Here is a 16856-nt window from a genome sequence, read left to right on the forward strand (position 1 = left end):
TAGAGTCTTCTCATTCCAGCCCTTTTCTCGGCATGAGTTAGGCTACTGTTTTTGGTCTGCCTTTTAAAAAAAAATAACTTCTTATGGAAAATTTCAGATATATACAAGTGGAGAGAATGTCCTAGCATATGGAAGTAAGAGAAGTATCCGATAAACCCCATTTGCTCATTACTCAGCTTTACAGCTGCAAACCCATAACTGGTCTCATGTATCATCCCTGCCCCCCAAACACTGGATTGTTTTAATGTAAATCCCAGACCTCGTGTCATTTCATCCATAAGCATTTCAGGGAGTATCTGCAAAGGATAAGCACCACGTGAAAACATACACACAGATGTCATTATTAGTAAGACTCATTTCTTGGGGCACCTGGCCAGAAGAGCATGTGGCTCTTGATCTCGGGGTCGTGAGTTTGAGCCCCACATTGGGGGTAGAGATTATTTAAGTATGTAAACTTAAAAAAATACTTTTTAAAAAATAATTTCATTCCGTGTGATGTATGTATTCCAAGTTTTCTGATTGTTTTCATAAAGGTTTTTAACACATAGTGTGTCTGTGTTGGGTCTCTTGTCCCATGGACTGTACTACAGACTGGAGTTTGCTGAATTGCATCTCCTCTTCTTTGCTAATTTACCCCCATTTCTTGTTGCCATTTTACTTCTCAGTTTATTGGGCAAAATCACTAGTGAGCCTGTTCTGCTTCCTACAGATCTTCTCCCTTGGATACTGCCCAACTGGGGAGTGGCTGGCCGTGGGCATGGAGAGTAGCAATGTGGAAGTTCTTCATGTAAATAAGCCTGACAAGTACCAGCTGCATCTCCATGAGAGCTGCGTGCTGTCCCTAAAATTTGCTTATTGTGGTGAGTGGAGCTGAAAGGAAACTGGAGGATGCCAGTGGCCTCAATAGAAAATACTTCTAAAAAAATACAGTGGAGATCATGTCTGGAAAAAATGTTCTCTGAGCAGCTGGATGCAATAATTCTATTGTCTTAATATGTCCCTCAGAGCATAGTGATGTCCGTTTCAACCCATTTTCCTAATATGAGAAAAGTCAGTAGGTAATGCTTGCAAGGTTTTGACAGATTTTTTTATTATTATTGTTATCATTATTATTATTATCATCATTATCATTATTATTTAGCGGGGGAGTCTGGGGCCGAGGTGGAGGGCAGTTAGTTACCACTCTAACGCGGGGAGGAACTTACAGAAGCCTGGGGCAGGCACACTGGAAGTCACTTTGGATTGAGCAGGATAGGGAATGAGGATCAGAGAAGGGATTATTTAGCTTCCCCCACACGGTTATATGCTGCAATGAAGAAGAGGGAAGAAGTTCATGTGGAGTCGGATTATTTGTTCTTGGAGCGGACTGAGGGATGAGTGGCCATTATCACTGAGCACATTCCATGTGCCATATATTCGTGTCTGGCATTTTACTCAAGTTCATCATTTAATCCTTCCTAGACCCATTTCATCATGAGGGAAGTGATGAAAAGGACAGTAGCTTCATCATCTCACTATTTGAGGACCCACTGTGTGCTGAGTGTTCCGAAGTGTATCTGGTGGCTCATGGGGCTGACACAGTCCCTGCCGCTTTGATAAAACCCAAGACCACAGGTGGTTCACGGTGGAGCCCAGATTTAAAACCTGATCTCTCCCCTCACGTCCCAGCCAAAGCCATTGCACATGATAGTTCATGATTAGAAATGCTCTGAGTTTGTTTTAGTCTGGGTTGCTAATAGTATAGTAGGTATTTTAATCTTGCTAAACCCCATATTCCTTTGCTGACTCTAGGTAAATGGTTTGTGAGTACTGGCAAGGACAACCTTCTCAATGCTTGGCGGACCCCCTACGGAGCTAGTATATTCCAGGTGGGTCAGTGCCCCTTCCAGGAATGGCAGTTTGATGAGGGCATTCTCCATGACTCCAGAAGTGAAGGTGCCTGGGGGAGGAGCAGGGTCTCTGAGCATCGCCATTCACAGAAAATCTTTGCCCCTTGTTTTCTCTTCCAGTCCAAAGAGTCCTCATCTGTGCTTAGCTGTGACATCTCAGTGGATGATAAGTACATAGTCACTGGCTCAGGAGACAAGAAGGCTACAGTCTACGAAGTCATCTACTGAAAACATGGGTTTAACGTTTATAGTTGAATCGGGCCAAAATGTTTTGAATTTGTAGAAATAGAAAAGTTGTAACTTTAAAAGGAAAAAAAAAAACCACCATGAAAACCTGTTTCCAAACCTTGACACAAAACTATTTTGAGTCTACAAAGAGGAGGCAACGAGTCCCATCAACTGAAGGTCACCGATCTACCTAGACCAAACGGACACCGAGGCAGAGTGGACAGAGGGGCCAAGGGCTGTAGGCAGAGCCTGTACTTTCCTTTCTGTGTGATCTGCCTAGATTACCTTTCTGTTCCTTGCAGTTCCCCTCACGTTCTGTGCTTGGTAGAGCAGTGGTGTCTCCAATGAACTTGTTTCCTGGTTTTGCATCTTGTGAAATGTTTTTTTGTATTTTTGTTGAAGGTTAAACATTTGTATAAATTGTAAATATATTTGGTTTATTACAGTAAAGGCTTTAGTACCAATAAGTGGTTTTCCCTTTCCTTCTTTTCTGTTTCTATCAAAGCTTTGGGATCATTAATGTAGATTTTATCAGCAAAGTCCACACATTTGCAGAGGATGTTTAAAAATGCACTTTTGAATTTGCCAATATATTTGCCATGGCACCTGATCAACACTTCTGAGTTCCTGGGAACTCAAGACTAGGAATAGTCAGTCCTTGAAGGTTTGCTAGTGACACTTTTATTTGGGAAGCTAAAATAACTTCATCAGGATTCATGTTTCCTTTTTTAAGATACGCTTGTGATTGGAGGTCACAAATTAAAACTCTGCTTTTTCCTGGTGATTCATAGGGAGACAGAATATTCTCTAGGAAAGGCCATCTTCAAATCTTTCTTGGCACATCTCGAGGCTTGTGGGGTGACTTGTGTCTAGTGTTATGATCAATGATGTTCACAAAGCTGTGGAATTCGTTAACCTGTAAAAGAAAGATGGGATGCCAACTGGTTTTGTCTCTTTAATATTTATTTAATCTATTATATGGATTGACTTAAGCCAGTCACACCCAGCACTCAGCCCCATTCTTCTCATTAAGGCTTTCCCCTCAGCTTCTAGCCATTGTGATCTCTCATTAGTCTGGTCTTGCTCTTGGTGGACAAGCTTTTATTAATTTGATTAGATGAAACCTTAACGTTGGCCATGCATGTTTCCTCCTGAAAAGGCTACGTGGCTCACTTCTTCGTATACCTATTATTTGCTGTTATATTTTAGAAAAGAACGGTTAATATTTTTAAGCCAAGTTTCCTGGCTATTTAAAAATAGCACCTAAGGAATTTTTAATGTTCTTGTTTTCTTAGGATCCAGCAAGTTGTTGGCAGTTTGTCTTAATATTTTTCATTTGTTATCCAGACCTTCTTGTTTTTATACATTTAACAACGTTATTTTGTTTGCCTTTTGCCAAAATAATATTTGTGTATGCTGAGAGTTTGTTAAATATTTTCTCTTCTCATTAAGAGAATGGCAAAGCCCTAATTACGGAAGCTGATTTCTCTCATCCCTCCCCTGTATAATGAAGCATGTTTCTGTACTACATATGCTGATGGCTTATTAATGTAGTATTTATCTTTTCTGTTGTCTCTTCTTACCTGACTTCCCTATTTTCTATAATAGGAGGGAAGCACTTAAGTTGCTAGAACAGAGACCCCCAATGCAGTGGCTTAGAGACCACGGGAGTTTGTGACTTCCCCTAGAGACCTGAGCCAGTGGTGCAGCGCTGTGCTTTCATGCTGGCTTCTGTTGCCCCCACTCCCAGCCAGCAGTGGGGAAAGTTAAAGTCCAGGGGACAGATAACCTTTCAAGCAGATGACTTAAGAGTCTGTTCATTATTCCTAATTGGCTAGAACTCAGTCACGTGGGAGACTGGGAAAAGGGATGTCTTGCTTGCTGTGCAGCTAGCTGTGTGCCCATTAAGAAGATGGGGTTTTGAAAGGACTCTAGGTTAAAGAAATAGCCCTGTTTTCTCTTGGTGCATTTTTTTCCTTCCATGCTTTCTTGTTTCTCAAGCTTCGGATATTCTTTCTCTAGTTATATTTTCTGAGGGTGTAGACCTTACAACTCCTCAATTACCGTGAATCTAATGAAACCGTCTCCATTTGCTAGTGTGGTGCTGAAAGAGGCATCTTAGCGCAAGTCCTGCTCCTCTGCTCAGGGTGTTTGGAATCTTGGGGAATTGCCAAGACAATTGTTTCCCTCCTTGTAAAATGGGAATGATACAATAGTTGTGCCTGCCCCTCTGAGTCTAGGGGATCAAAAGCAGGACTGAGTGGCAGCTCTCTCACAATTGGAGGATGTGAGTGGGAAAGCAATTTTTTCCTAAACTGAAATTAGGAGTCATGCTGCTGTCCCCAAGGAGTCTGGAATCATGGGATTGTTGAAACCCTGGTAAGCCAAAAGTTAGTATACTCCATGCTTTGAATATGGATTACAAATTCAGGTTTAATAAATTCAAATTCAACTAGATATTGGTCACCTCTATGTGCCAAAAATGGTACTAGGCAGTTTCACCCATAAACACATTCGGAGATGATTGTCATTATCCCTAAATGTATTTAATTCTGTTTTTTTTTTTAAGCACTTGCAGTCTTTGCACCTTGAATGTAGGTTTCTGCCATCTGGCTCTTCCATGGAATTGAAGTTTACTGGGTAAAAATTGAAATCCTAGTGAGATTAGATTTGGAATGTCTTTTTGTAAAACTAGATGTTTCTAGCACTCCTAATAAGGATAAAATATTTCATCAATATGATAATTAGCATTTTTTTAAGGTTGTGCTATTTGCCAGGTGATAGGGAAGTGTTTGACATAAATTATAATCTTCACAGCATTTGAGAGATGGGATTTTTTGATGGCCTAATTTTTTTTTTTTTTTTTAAGATTTCATGACTGGTAAGTAGCTTCTGGCTTTAAAGCCATCGAGCATTCATACAGAGATTTTTTTAAAATGGCACTTTTGCTGTTGGCACACAGAGGTTGTGACTTTCCCCAATGAGTTTTCCAACAAATCAGAGAGAGATCAAATTCTTAACTTCAGCATGCTGTTTCATGCCATCAGGAGACTGCTGCCTCTGTCATCAGCTTGAAATTGAGTGATGACATTTCAAACTCCATTCTGCTGTAGATCCATGGATTTTTTTCTTCTCGGACATCTCTTCACTCCTCGCTCAGCAATGAAAGTGTCAGATTACCACAGTTTCGGGCTTCCCTGAGCAAACTGTAGTTTGAGTGAGGGTTATTTTCTGCTCTGGGGAATTTACTCTCCAGACACCCAAAGCTTTGTTTGGCTTCATATTTTGTCCTGGCACTTAAACAGTTAAATGCTTATGAGTTGGGTTCATATTTCTAGAAAAGTTGTTCTCAAACTTTAATGGGCATCAGAATCACCAGGAGGAACAGATTCAGATTTTGGGGTCCCCAACTCTTGAGTTTTTGAGTCAGTAGATCGGGGTGGGACCTGAGAATTTGTAACTGTCCACGTTTCCAGTTGGTCTTGAGGCTTCTGGTCTGGAGACTACACTTTGTTCATTGTTCATCTAGAGCAATAGTCTTTATAATGGAGCTATCGGTGTTTTAAAAACCTTTTAGAGTGGATTCGTAGTCTCTTGCCTGGATCTCTCCCATCTTTTAATCTTCAGGGGTAAGGAGTAGAACTAAAATGACAATAAAACATAAGACCTACTCTTTGGAGGTGGCTGTTGCATTAGTTTTTGGTCCCCAAACTAACTTTTGAAGCTGAATATTATAATACAAATGCAAATTGAGTACTTTAAACAGTTGCTTTTGCACTTAATCTTTTTTTTTTTTTAAGATTTTATTTATTCATGAGAGACATAGGCAGAGGGAGAAGCAGGCTCCCTGTGGGGAGCCCAATGTGGGACTAGATCCTAGGACTCCAGGATCACGACCAGAACCAAAGGCATCAGACGCTCAACCACTGAGCCACCCAGGTGCCTCACTTAGTCCTAATTTAATCTGAGTTATAGGAGTCTTCTATCAGGATTAGAAAACCTGCCACAAGGACCTAAAGTAGTGGAAGACTTGTGAATGCTTAATTGGAGTAGTGATGTATAATTAAAAGTTAGAACTTGTTCTTTGAAAATTGGAATACTTACGGGATGCCTGGGTGGCTTAGTGGTTGAACATCTGCCTTCAGCTCAGGGCATGATCCTGGTCCCGAGATCGAGTCCCATATTGGGCTCACTACAAGGAGCCTGTTTCTCCCTCTGCCTATGTCCCTGCTTCTCTGTGTGTGTGTTTCATGAATAAGTAAATAAAATCTTTAAAAAAAAAAAAAAGAAAATTGGAATATTTACTGTGTGTAAAATAACAAGCTGCTGTCTTTATAGAATGTTTTTATTCTTCAGATTATCATATTAGATTCAGTCAATCCACCAGTATTTATCGAGGATGTGACCTCGGCCCTTGGTGAAATTATTCCACTGAGAGAGGTCTGGGGAAGATCTGCTGATAATAACAGAGGGCAATATGGGTGAGCCACAGCCCTAAGGAAACCCAACAGTAAAGGACTGGACAGGCAGCTGTCAACAGTCTTGGATGTAAATTATTCATTTGACATTAGCTATCTAGGTCATTAGCTGTCTGTTGCCATTTTAGCAACAGTTTGGAAGAACTGTTGTGTGCCAGGCACTGGGCCAAGGGCTTCCAGATGTTCCCACATGATAGTATTTTTTTACTCATAAAACTATCATATACCTCTGATTTTAACTTGGAAAATATAACAAGGTATGAAGAAAATAAACTCCATAATGATGCCTCTAAGAAACAATGTTGTATTCTCATATCAAATATGTTCAATATAATATATATAATTAATAATAATGAACTTTTGTTGAGTACCAAATACCAAATACTCAAGGACATTTGTACACTGTATTATCTCACTTAATGTTCCAAGAAGCCCAATGAGGTGGTTTATTGGGTTCATGCTCATTTAACAGATAAAGAAATAAGCACAGAGAGGCAGTAACTAACTAGCTGGAGATCACACAGCTAATTATTGGTGGAGTCAGTTTTTAACCCAAGTGGTCAGACTCCAAAACCTAACACCTTAATTCTGTTCTACCTCCTTGTCCATACGGTTTTATAATGTGTTTCTTGCCTTCTTTTGCTTTTCTTGTTTTCAGCTTGAAGTATAATTGACAAAAATAATTATTAGATATTTAAAGTGTGCAACGCAATAATTTGATAGAAGCATATATTATGAAATGATTCCCCCATCAAGCTAATTAACATATCTATCGCCTTGAATATTTATTTTGGGGGAATAGTGAGAACACTTCAGTTCTACTCTCCCAGCAAATTTCAGTTAATACACTACAGTGTTTTTATCCTTGGACCTTGTTCATCTTAAAATGGAAAGTTTGTACCCTTTTACCAACCTCTCCTTATTTTCCTTACTTTCCAGCCCCTGGCAATCATCATTCTGTTTCTATGAGTTCATTCTTCTTTTTTTTTTTTTTTTTAACTGCACATGTAGGTGATACCATACAGTGTTTGTCTTTCTCTGATTTGTTTCATTCTAGGTTCATCCATGTTGTTGCAAATGGCAACATTTCCTTCTTTTTAAAGGCTCAATAATTGTGTGTGTGTGTGTGTGTGTGTGTGTGTGTGTGTGTCACATTTCCTTTATCCAGTCATCCACTGATGGACTCATAGGTTGTTTCTATACCTTGGCTATTGTGAACAATGCTGCATTGATCATGGGAGTGCAGATATCTCTTTGAGATAATCATTTCATTTCCTTTGGATATAAATCCAGAATTGGGATGGCTGGATAGATCACATGATAATTCTATTTTTAATTTTTTGAGGAACCTCCATGCTGTTTTCCATTGTGGCTGCAGCAGTGAACATTCCTACCAACAATGCACCAAGGGTTCTCTTTTCTCCACTCACTTGCTAGCATTTGTTATCGCTTGTCTTTTTGATGATAGGTATCCGAACAGGTATGAGGTGATATCACCTTGTATTTGATTTCTATTTCTCTTAGTGATTAGTGATGCTAAGCACCTTTTCATGTATCTGTTGGCCATTTGTATGTCTTCTCTGGAAAAACATGTATTCACATCCTTGCCCATTTTTTAATTGGGTTATTTGGAGGATTTTTTGCTAGTCAGTTGACTTTATTTTTCTTTATTAAAATTTGCACACAACTCACAATGTTGGATTTACTATAATTTGCTCATTTCTCATTTGTTAGGTAAGTGGGCTATTTCAAATATTGAGATATTGTTATATCCTTGTAAAGAAAATGTTCATATATAATTTTCTCTCCTTATTTCTCTTCCTTTCCTTAGAATTAATCCCAAGAAATGGAATTACTGTATCAAAAGATAAAATGTTACTGCAGATCTTTGATATACACTGCCAAATTGCTTTCTAGAAGACTTTCAAATAGTCTTGGGACTATTTATACTACTCCCAGCAGAGCATGGTAATGCTAGCTTGCCTCAGGTCAACCACATGGTTCTTACCCTAAGACATATTTGCTAATGGTAGGCAATAAGTGATATCCCATTTTCCCATTTAGTTTTGCTCAAGCTTAGATTTATCCTTTGAAAGGATCCAGACGAGGTCAGCTCGTTGACCATGTGATCCCTATACTTAAGATCTCTGTCCCATTAGCAGTCCTAGGAAATCTTTCATAGAGCCTTGATAGCTTCTTTTAAACACCTAAAGTGAGTGTCTAATTTTCTCAAGATGGGTTTCTGCTATATAAACTTGTATGATCTCTTTTCAATATGTTCATTATTTTCTACAGTTATCTGCCGCTTGCTTCAAAGAGGTAATTTACAAACCCCAATGATGGTAAACCCTAGTAATGAGTTAAAAGCAAGGAATGATAACCTACTTCTGTATTGTTTTTGTTGTTTAAAACAAAAGGTTCTTCTGTAGCTGCAGGTGTGATATCCTACTTGTAATGAGAATGTGAGCCGGAAATAGCCCACTGGGCACTGTGATGTGTTGGAAGGACACCAAGTTTGGAATTAGGCACAGATCCCAGGTGTGATATGGGTTTATTATCATTTGGGTATGGCCTTGGGCAACTTCCTTAGTGCCTCTCAGGATTTTTCTCCAACTACAAATTGAAATAAAAATGTCTACCTTACAGGGCTATTGAAGGAATTAAACAAGACGCCATGGGGAATCTCTGGGTGGCTCAGCGGTTTAGCGCCTGCCTTCTGCCCAGGGCATGATCCTGGAGTCCCAGGATCAAGTCCGCATCAGGCTCCCAGCATGGAACCTGCTTCTCCCTCTGCCTATGTCACTGCCTCTCTCTCTGTGTCTCTCATGAATAAATAATAAAATAAAAATCTTAAAAAAAAAACAAGATGCTATTTTCTGAGAATATAACAATTTTAACACATATGAGAGTTTCTACAGTCTTAAAGAATTTTTTTTTTTGAGACTTTGTTTTAAGAATTTAACATGGCACTTGTCATGCCTTTATTTCCTATTTTAGGTCCAGTTTAGGTAACCATTGAACTCATCAGCTAGCTTTTATAATATTGTGAGTGCCTTGCACAATGAGTTAATGGTCTCAGAGCAGACTTAAACAAAAGCTGGCGCATTAATAACTGGTACCTGACCTGGTGACTCCAGTTCAGTCTGCTCAGGCACATCCGTTATCTTGTAAAGTGTCAAGCTTCTGTGTCCAGGACCCTCTGAACTGGCATCCTTTCCTAGAAATAACCAAACTCAAGCATCACCTTCTGAAAAGGCAGTTAGTAAAGAAACACGGAATTGTTTTGCAGCATGTTCGGATGGGAGGGGTGCTGCATTCCTGGCACCCTCTGCTGAAAACTGGTGTCTGTTCACTCTGTGCTCTGGAAAAATGCACATGGTGCCAGTGAATGGACTTGAACTTAATAGGTTAGTTTGGGAGGGTTCCCCTTCATTTTGTACAACACTAATCATTCAGACCATTCTCTCCAAGAGGAAAATACGTGTTTCAGTATCCTTTAGGGTTTGGGTGGTGTGCATACTCTTGCCATTTAAAAGGCTATAATGATGCATTTCACCCAAGAGGAGTGAGCTAAATAAGGCTTGTACAATTTCTACCTAGTCCACTAATTGTCAGGGTGTCAGCAATATTTTTAAAAGATTTATTTATTTGAGAGAGAGCACAAGTGGGAGGGGCAGGGAGAAGTACAGAGAACCTTAAGCAGATTCCATGCTAAGCACAGAGCTCAACACAGGGCTTGATCTCAGGACCCTGGGATCATGACTGAGCCAAAACCAAGAGTCAGACACTTAACATCTGTGCCACCCAGGGGCCCTAGGGTGTCAGCAATTTTTGATGCATGTGGCCATTGCCCTTGCTGTGAGCAGGGCATGCTGTTATTTCTCTGTTTCTGTCACTCTGTCTAGTTAGTGAAGTAACCAGTGTAACAACCCAGCTTTACTGTATACTCTGCAATAAGCAACAGCCAACGTGCAAAAGCCACTTGTAAAAGTGAGGTGGGAAGATTCCAAAAATCAAATCATTACTTCTATATATTTATATATATAGTTATTTATATATATATATATATATATAATTGAAGAAAGGGTCTACAAAGCATTTTTTAAAAGACCTCAAAACCTCTCCATCATAATATTTCTGTTTTTGATGTATTTCCCATACCATTCATATGCGAATGCACAGCACTCCATTTTGCATTCTGCTCTTCTCATTAAGCTATCACAAGTCCTTTCCTTCCCCATATATCTGGATAATCTTCAGTTCTTTTTATTGGCTCCATCAAATGATACACCACCCTGTACCAGACTACTTCTACAATATTGCATGACTATTTTAACCACGTCTTAATTCTAATAACTACTGCAGTATTAAGCATCTTCACATATAGTACTGCTTTCTTCTTCCTTTGAATTATTTTCTTGGAATAATCTCAGGAATATTGCTAGATCATAGGTTGTGAATGTCTTATGAGCTTATTTTTCATTTCTGTAGTTGGCTTTCTTGTTTGCACAAAAGTAAAATCTGTCACTTCCACCCAACACAAGCATCTCAATCAAGAGTTTTATTTTTACCAAACATTTTGGGTTTATTATTTCATGGGCATGTTTTATATGGCAGAATTAAAGAAAGAAACACAGTTTCCCTTTCCATTATGCAAACCATCAGCACACGAATAAGGTGTATGTGCTGAAACCTATGCCCTTCTGGTTTTCTTTCTGATATTGTATGAAGTGACCCATATCCTACTTATGCATCAAAGACAGTTAATGAGAAAGACAAAGCTCTTGTTCTTTGGGTGAGTGATTCATTGGTTGATTGCCTAGAGTTTTCCACTTGGGAGCAAATTCCTTCTGTGGTTTCCAGAGCTTGAAGAGACATTAGTTTGCTTTTCAATTTACATGGCCATTCTACTGAATCCACTGCACAGCACTCTGCAGTTGTAATAGCCCCGATACATAACTTCACATTTGGAATGTAAAGTGCAACCATTCTTAATAGTTCAGTTTAATGGCCACTCTTTCCTTTCCCCTATGGTTTCTTGTGTATTATTATTTTTTTAAAGCAGACCAACCATTTTAGTGCTACCACATTCTCCACTGAACATACCCCTCTGCAGTGAAAATCCTTTTAAAAACAACTTATAGTCCCTTGGAAAGCAAACCATTTAGGATGAGAAAACATTGATCTATGGGGAAAGATGACCCAATGAGCCCTTGTCTGAAATTTTCCATTTTTTTCCCCTTTAGGAAAACTGAGCATAATCTATATGAAAATGCATGAGCAGGCTCTCTGAGCTATGGAGAGAGGAGTTGTGTAGACCAGTGGGGTTTAAGTAGTTACCTCGAGTGGTGGCAGATTTTAAAGTTGGTGGCAGACTCCCACTTGTATATTTGTTTACTTGAATGACTAGAGCCTGAATTAAAGAAAACCTTGTATTTTTTTTTTTTTTTTTTTAACCTTAGAAGTTTCAGGTGACTTCCAATTCCTTTTCTTCCTTACATCCCCTCGGCTGATCCTGGGAATCACAGCCTTACTGGCTCTCGCCTTCAGTGCTGCCTTCAGAGATCAGCAAAGAAAGAGTTCCTGCTCTCAGCTCTTAAGGGGTGGCATCCGTCATTCTGTTACCAGGGTAACCAATTTCAGATGGGTGCAAAGAAGGCAAAAGGTTCAAACATCTTATTTGAAATAATGAAATAAGAATGCAACCTATAACTCCCCTTCTTCCCACCTGTCTAATGTCAATTTCCATGGCAACAAGATCAGAAAGGCCGCTGACAGCCAGCAACTGACAGTAAACTCACATGTCTCTCTAGGTGGCAGGCATCTTTTTGATAACCGCAAATGCCAATTTGTTCAATCCCAAGACATATCATTGGGCTGGAAAGACTCTTATTTGAAGAGTGAATAAAATGGAATCTACCAAGGCACAACATCTGTCCTTCTAACTTCTATCAAACAAATAATTCAGAAATATGGTTCAGTTGATTACTATTGCTTCCCATAATAGCCACTTTGTCAATGTGCAAACCTCCTTGTCTACCATGTTTGTCTTTCTGATTTCTGGACTGATACTTCACAGCATGACAACCATCTCCTCTGGGCTGTAATTTAATATATCATATATTTTGACACTGAAATAGTTGGATTTTCTGAACTTTCAGTATACAGAATGTAAATGTTAGTGTTGATTTTAATCTCTGCAGTAGTGCCTAAACATTTGGTCGCATCGTCTTACTAATTTGTATCCATTTTAGATGTTTGGCCTTCTAGAAGATGTAGACTCCCAGGATGAAATACTTGGAAATCTCAATGTATATGTCTTAGTAGTTAAAAAGCTCTAGGAAGTCCCTGGCATGTGAGGAGCTGAATCCCTCACAGGTAAGCTATATGCTGTTAAAGACTGCATTGTTGTGGCCATAATCCAACTGAACACTTCAACACAGAATGGCTATTTCTTACTAATGTGGGCAAATTAGTAGCAGAAGGGACTCTTCAAAAGGAACAGAGGGCTTCAAAAGAGTTTCAACCCTTACCATTGTGTAGAGATGCTGGATCACTTACATTATGAATTTTAGCCTTTTCAGCTGGCTTTTGTTAAAATAAAAATACAATGGATATTTCTCTGGACTCCTCTACTAATATTAGACTTATTCAGATTAAATCGACTAGATGTTCACCAAGTTTTAAATCAATGGATTATTTGTACTTAGTAAATATCAATTGCTACCTGTTAATGGTGGTATTATATATATAAACTCTGATTTTTTAGCACATACCTGCCTGTCTGATGAAACACATCTATAGAGCAGTACTCAAGTATGACAAGCTCAGCCCCCAGTCCATGCTGCCCTTGTTAGCTACATTCCTCTTAGCATTCATAGCTGAGGGAAACTTTCCCATTAGTCACAACTCAACATGTATTCTGGGGGCGAGGTGATGGAGAGTTAGTTGAGTTGGTTCAATGAGTCATACTGAAAAAGTGCTGACATGGATTTTGGTACTGGCCTTTTCCCTCTCCTGGGGGCAGAAAAACGTTAAGATAAGACACCAGTAAGCTGATTTTTCCACAAGCTAAAAGACATTAAACTTGCCACTTTCCTCTGTTCCTCCTTCTCTTTCTTCACATTGACGGTACAGTTGGGGAGGCTGGCATCCCAACTGGGCTAAAAGCCCTTGATGCACACATGATTTCTTTGAGTTAGCTTGAGAGATATATAAATGTATAAACAAACGAAAATGTGTGTTTGATTTGAACAGAAATTTCATTGTATGTAATGTGTGATTCCTTAGGTTGGCAATTGACAGCTGTTTAAAGCAAGTTGTTAAATAGCGTGTCTTGTGCAATTGTGAGAACTTTTGAAGTTACTTCTTGTCATAGTCACAAAAATATCAGTGACTATCCTGTTCAAATGGACAGTGTTTTTTTCTGGCATTTCCATAGACTATTTCACAAGGTTCTCTCGTCATCATTATTTATACTCTGAGCTACTTTGGTTTATGGGTATTTTGATGTTAGGAATTGTAATCCTGTAATTTGCCAGTAATTGAAATCTTCCAAGTCATTCAGATCAGCATTTCAATGATTCTAGAATGTGAGGAAAATTATAGAAGAAATAAATGCTGATTAAGTAAAACTAGAGTTGATAAAAATATTAGAGCAAACCCTTTAGTCAATACTGAATTATACTTTAGTTTTTGAACTTCAAATAGAAAATAACTACAGGGACATGTAGCCATGTGTAAGTGACACTGCCTGGTGCACTCTTTATTGAATCATAATGTTATTTTAATCACCAACAGAATCCCAGAGCAAATGCATATCCGTACTGCACTCCATAACAATGAAGGTAAAGGAAACCAGGTTTTTTCCAGCCTGAATAGAAAATATTTTCTTTTTTTCATCCAGGATTCAATGGAAGCATTTACTCCATACAAGCAGTAGATTTGATTTCCAACTTTTGAAATGTTAGAGGTAAATGTAAAAATATGGACAGGCCCCAACACCAAGTCTGCTCAGCCTAACAAAACAGATAATAGCATGCTTTTAGAATACACTAAAGTTTAGAGGATACTTCAATTGTATAAAAGGCTATACTTCATTCAACAAACATTCACTATGTTCAGATAACTCTGGAAGGTGCTATTTGAGGGACATAATAATACTATGATTAATATTTATTGAGTATGTCAGGTACTTTACTAACTACTCTATTTGCCAAATTTCACTTAAATATAATAATAATAATAATAATAATAATAATAATAATAATAATAATGGACGCCTGGTGGCTGAGTGGTTGAGCCTCTGCCTTTGGCTCACGTCCTGATCCTGGGGTCATGGGATTGAGTCCCGCATCGGGCTCCTAGGGAGCCTGCTTCTCTCTCTGCCTATGTCTCTGCCTCTTTCTCTCTCTGTGTCTCTCATGAATAAATAAAAAATTAAAAGAAAATAAAAATAATAATAGTAAAACATGGTTTCTGCCCTAAAGGTTTCTGCCCTAAAGGAGCCAAATCCAGGACGAGGACTAGGGTGGAAAAGGAGGGACCATTCTTGGGCTCCATGTTTAAGATGCCACCAAAAAAACTCAGTGATCAAGATAAATAATTTTTTACTTTTTACGATTTTATTTATTTACTCATGAGAGACACACAGAGAGAGGCACAGGCACAGGCAGAGGGATAAGCAAGCTTCATGCAGGGAGCCTGACATAAGACTCGATCCCAGGTCTCCAGGACCACACCCTGGGCCGAAGGTGGCACTAAATCGCTGAGCCACCTGGGCTGCCCCTGAAATTCTTAAAGTATCAAAATTAGTGCAAATATCTGTGATGATATGAAGCAGCAAGAAGTCTCATTCATTGCTGGTGGGAATACAAAATAGTACAGTCACTTCAGAAGACAGTTTGGCAGTTTCTTAGAAAACTAAATATACTCTCTCCATGCAATCCAGCAGTCAATCTCCTCGGTATTTATTCAAAGAAGTTAAAAACGTATGTCCACACAAAAACTCCCACATAGAAGTTTATAGCAGCTTCCTTCAGAATTATCAAAACTTGGAAGCAATGGTGATGTCCTTCAGTAGGTGAGTGGATATGGTGGTTAATTTTATGTGTCAACTTGACAGGTCCCCAGTGTGACCAGATATTTGCTAGAACATTATTCTGGTGTGTGTGAGGGTCTTTTTGGATGTGAATCAGTAGACTGAATAAAGCAGATTGTCCTCGCCTGTATGTGTAGGCCTCATTCAATAGTCGAATGAACAAAAAGATTGAATAAGAAGAAATTTACTTTTTGTCTGTCTTCAAACTGAGATAGTCTTTGTCTGCTTTCAGCCTCTGACCTGGATTGGCACTATACCCTTGGCTCCCTGGGTTCTCCAGCTTACTGACTGCAGATCCTGGGACTTCTCAGTCTCCATAATCACGTGAACCAATTCTATAAAATAAATTTCTTTCTCTCTCTGTACATATATACATAGATATATATATTGTCTGCTTTTGTTTACTTGAAAAACCTAGGCCAATATAGTGGATACATAAACTGTGGCATATCTAGGCAAAGGAATATTACTCAGCACTCAAAAGAGATGAACTGTCAAGCCATGAAAAGTCATGGAAGAAGCTTGAATGCATATCACTAAGTAAAAGAAGCCAATCTGAAAAGGCTGCCTACTGTATGATTCCAATTCTATGACATTTTGGAAAAGACAAAACTATGAAGACAGCCTGGAGTGGTAGTGGGGAGGGAGGGATTTTTAAGGCAGTGAAAATTCTGCCAGGAACTAATATGGTAGATACACATCGTTATAGGTTTCTCAAAACTCGTAGAATGTATGCCACTAAGAGTGAACCCTAATGTAAACTTTGAGTGATAATGATGTGCCAGCATATCAGTTGTAAGAAATGTACTAATTGGGGTGGGATAGTGATAGTGGGGAGGCTATGTTTGCATGGGGGCAATGAGTATATGGGAACCATGTACTTCAGTTGAATCTCACTGTGAACTCTAAAAAAATAAAAACTATTTATTTTTTAAATATTTTATTTATTTATCCATGGGAGACACAGAGAGAGAGTAAGAGACATAAGAAGAGGGAGAAGAAGTCTGATGTGGGACTTGATCCCAGGACCCCATGATCATGCCCCGAGTTGAGGGCAGATGCTCAACCACTGAGCCACCCACACTTCCCAAAATAAAGTCTACTTAAATCTATAATGAACACAATATGAATATTCTAAATAAAGGCCTAACCTTTAATCTT

At 38.9% G+C, this 16856-nt stretch overlaps 1 protein-coding gene and 1 long non-coding RNA gene across 7 annotated transcripts in view; both read left to right on the forward strand.

Annotated features, from left to right (window-relative positions):
• TLE1 (TLE family member 1, transcriptional corepressor) overlaps positions 1-2584 on the forward strand; it is an 85973-nt gene extending 83389 nt beyond the window's left edge. For all 6 annotated transcript variants that reach the window (XM_038527009.1, XM_038527010.1, XM_038527011.1 and 3 more), the window contains 3 exons: positions 710-860; positions 1792-1868; positions 2010-2584. In XM_038527009.1, coding sequence (XP_038382937.1) covers positions 710-860; positions 1792-1868; positions 2010-2117 — 336 coding nt within the window. In that variant the 3' untranslated portion in view covers positions 2118-2584. The remainder of the gene's footprint in view (positions 1-709; positions 861-1791; positions 1869-2009) is intronic.
• Positions 2585-9580: 6996 nt separating this feature from the next.
• LOC111096585 lies at positions 9581-16631 on the forward strand. Its single transcript, XR_005354078.1, has 2 exons — positions 9581-12973; positions 15928-16631. It is a non-coding gene; the product is annotated as an uncharacterized LOC111096585 (long non-coding RNA).
• Positions 16632-16856: the final 225 nt, after the last annotated feature.

The sequence above is a fragment of the Canis lupus genome, chromosome 1, assembly GCF_011100685.1.
Source record: "Canis lupus familiaris isolate Mischka breed German Shepherd chromosome 1, alternate assembly UU_Cfam_GSD_1.0, whole genome shotgun sequence".
NCBI lineage: Eukaryota > Metazoa > Chordata > Mammalia > Carnivora > Canidae > Canis > Canis lupus.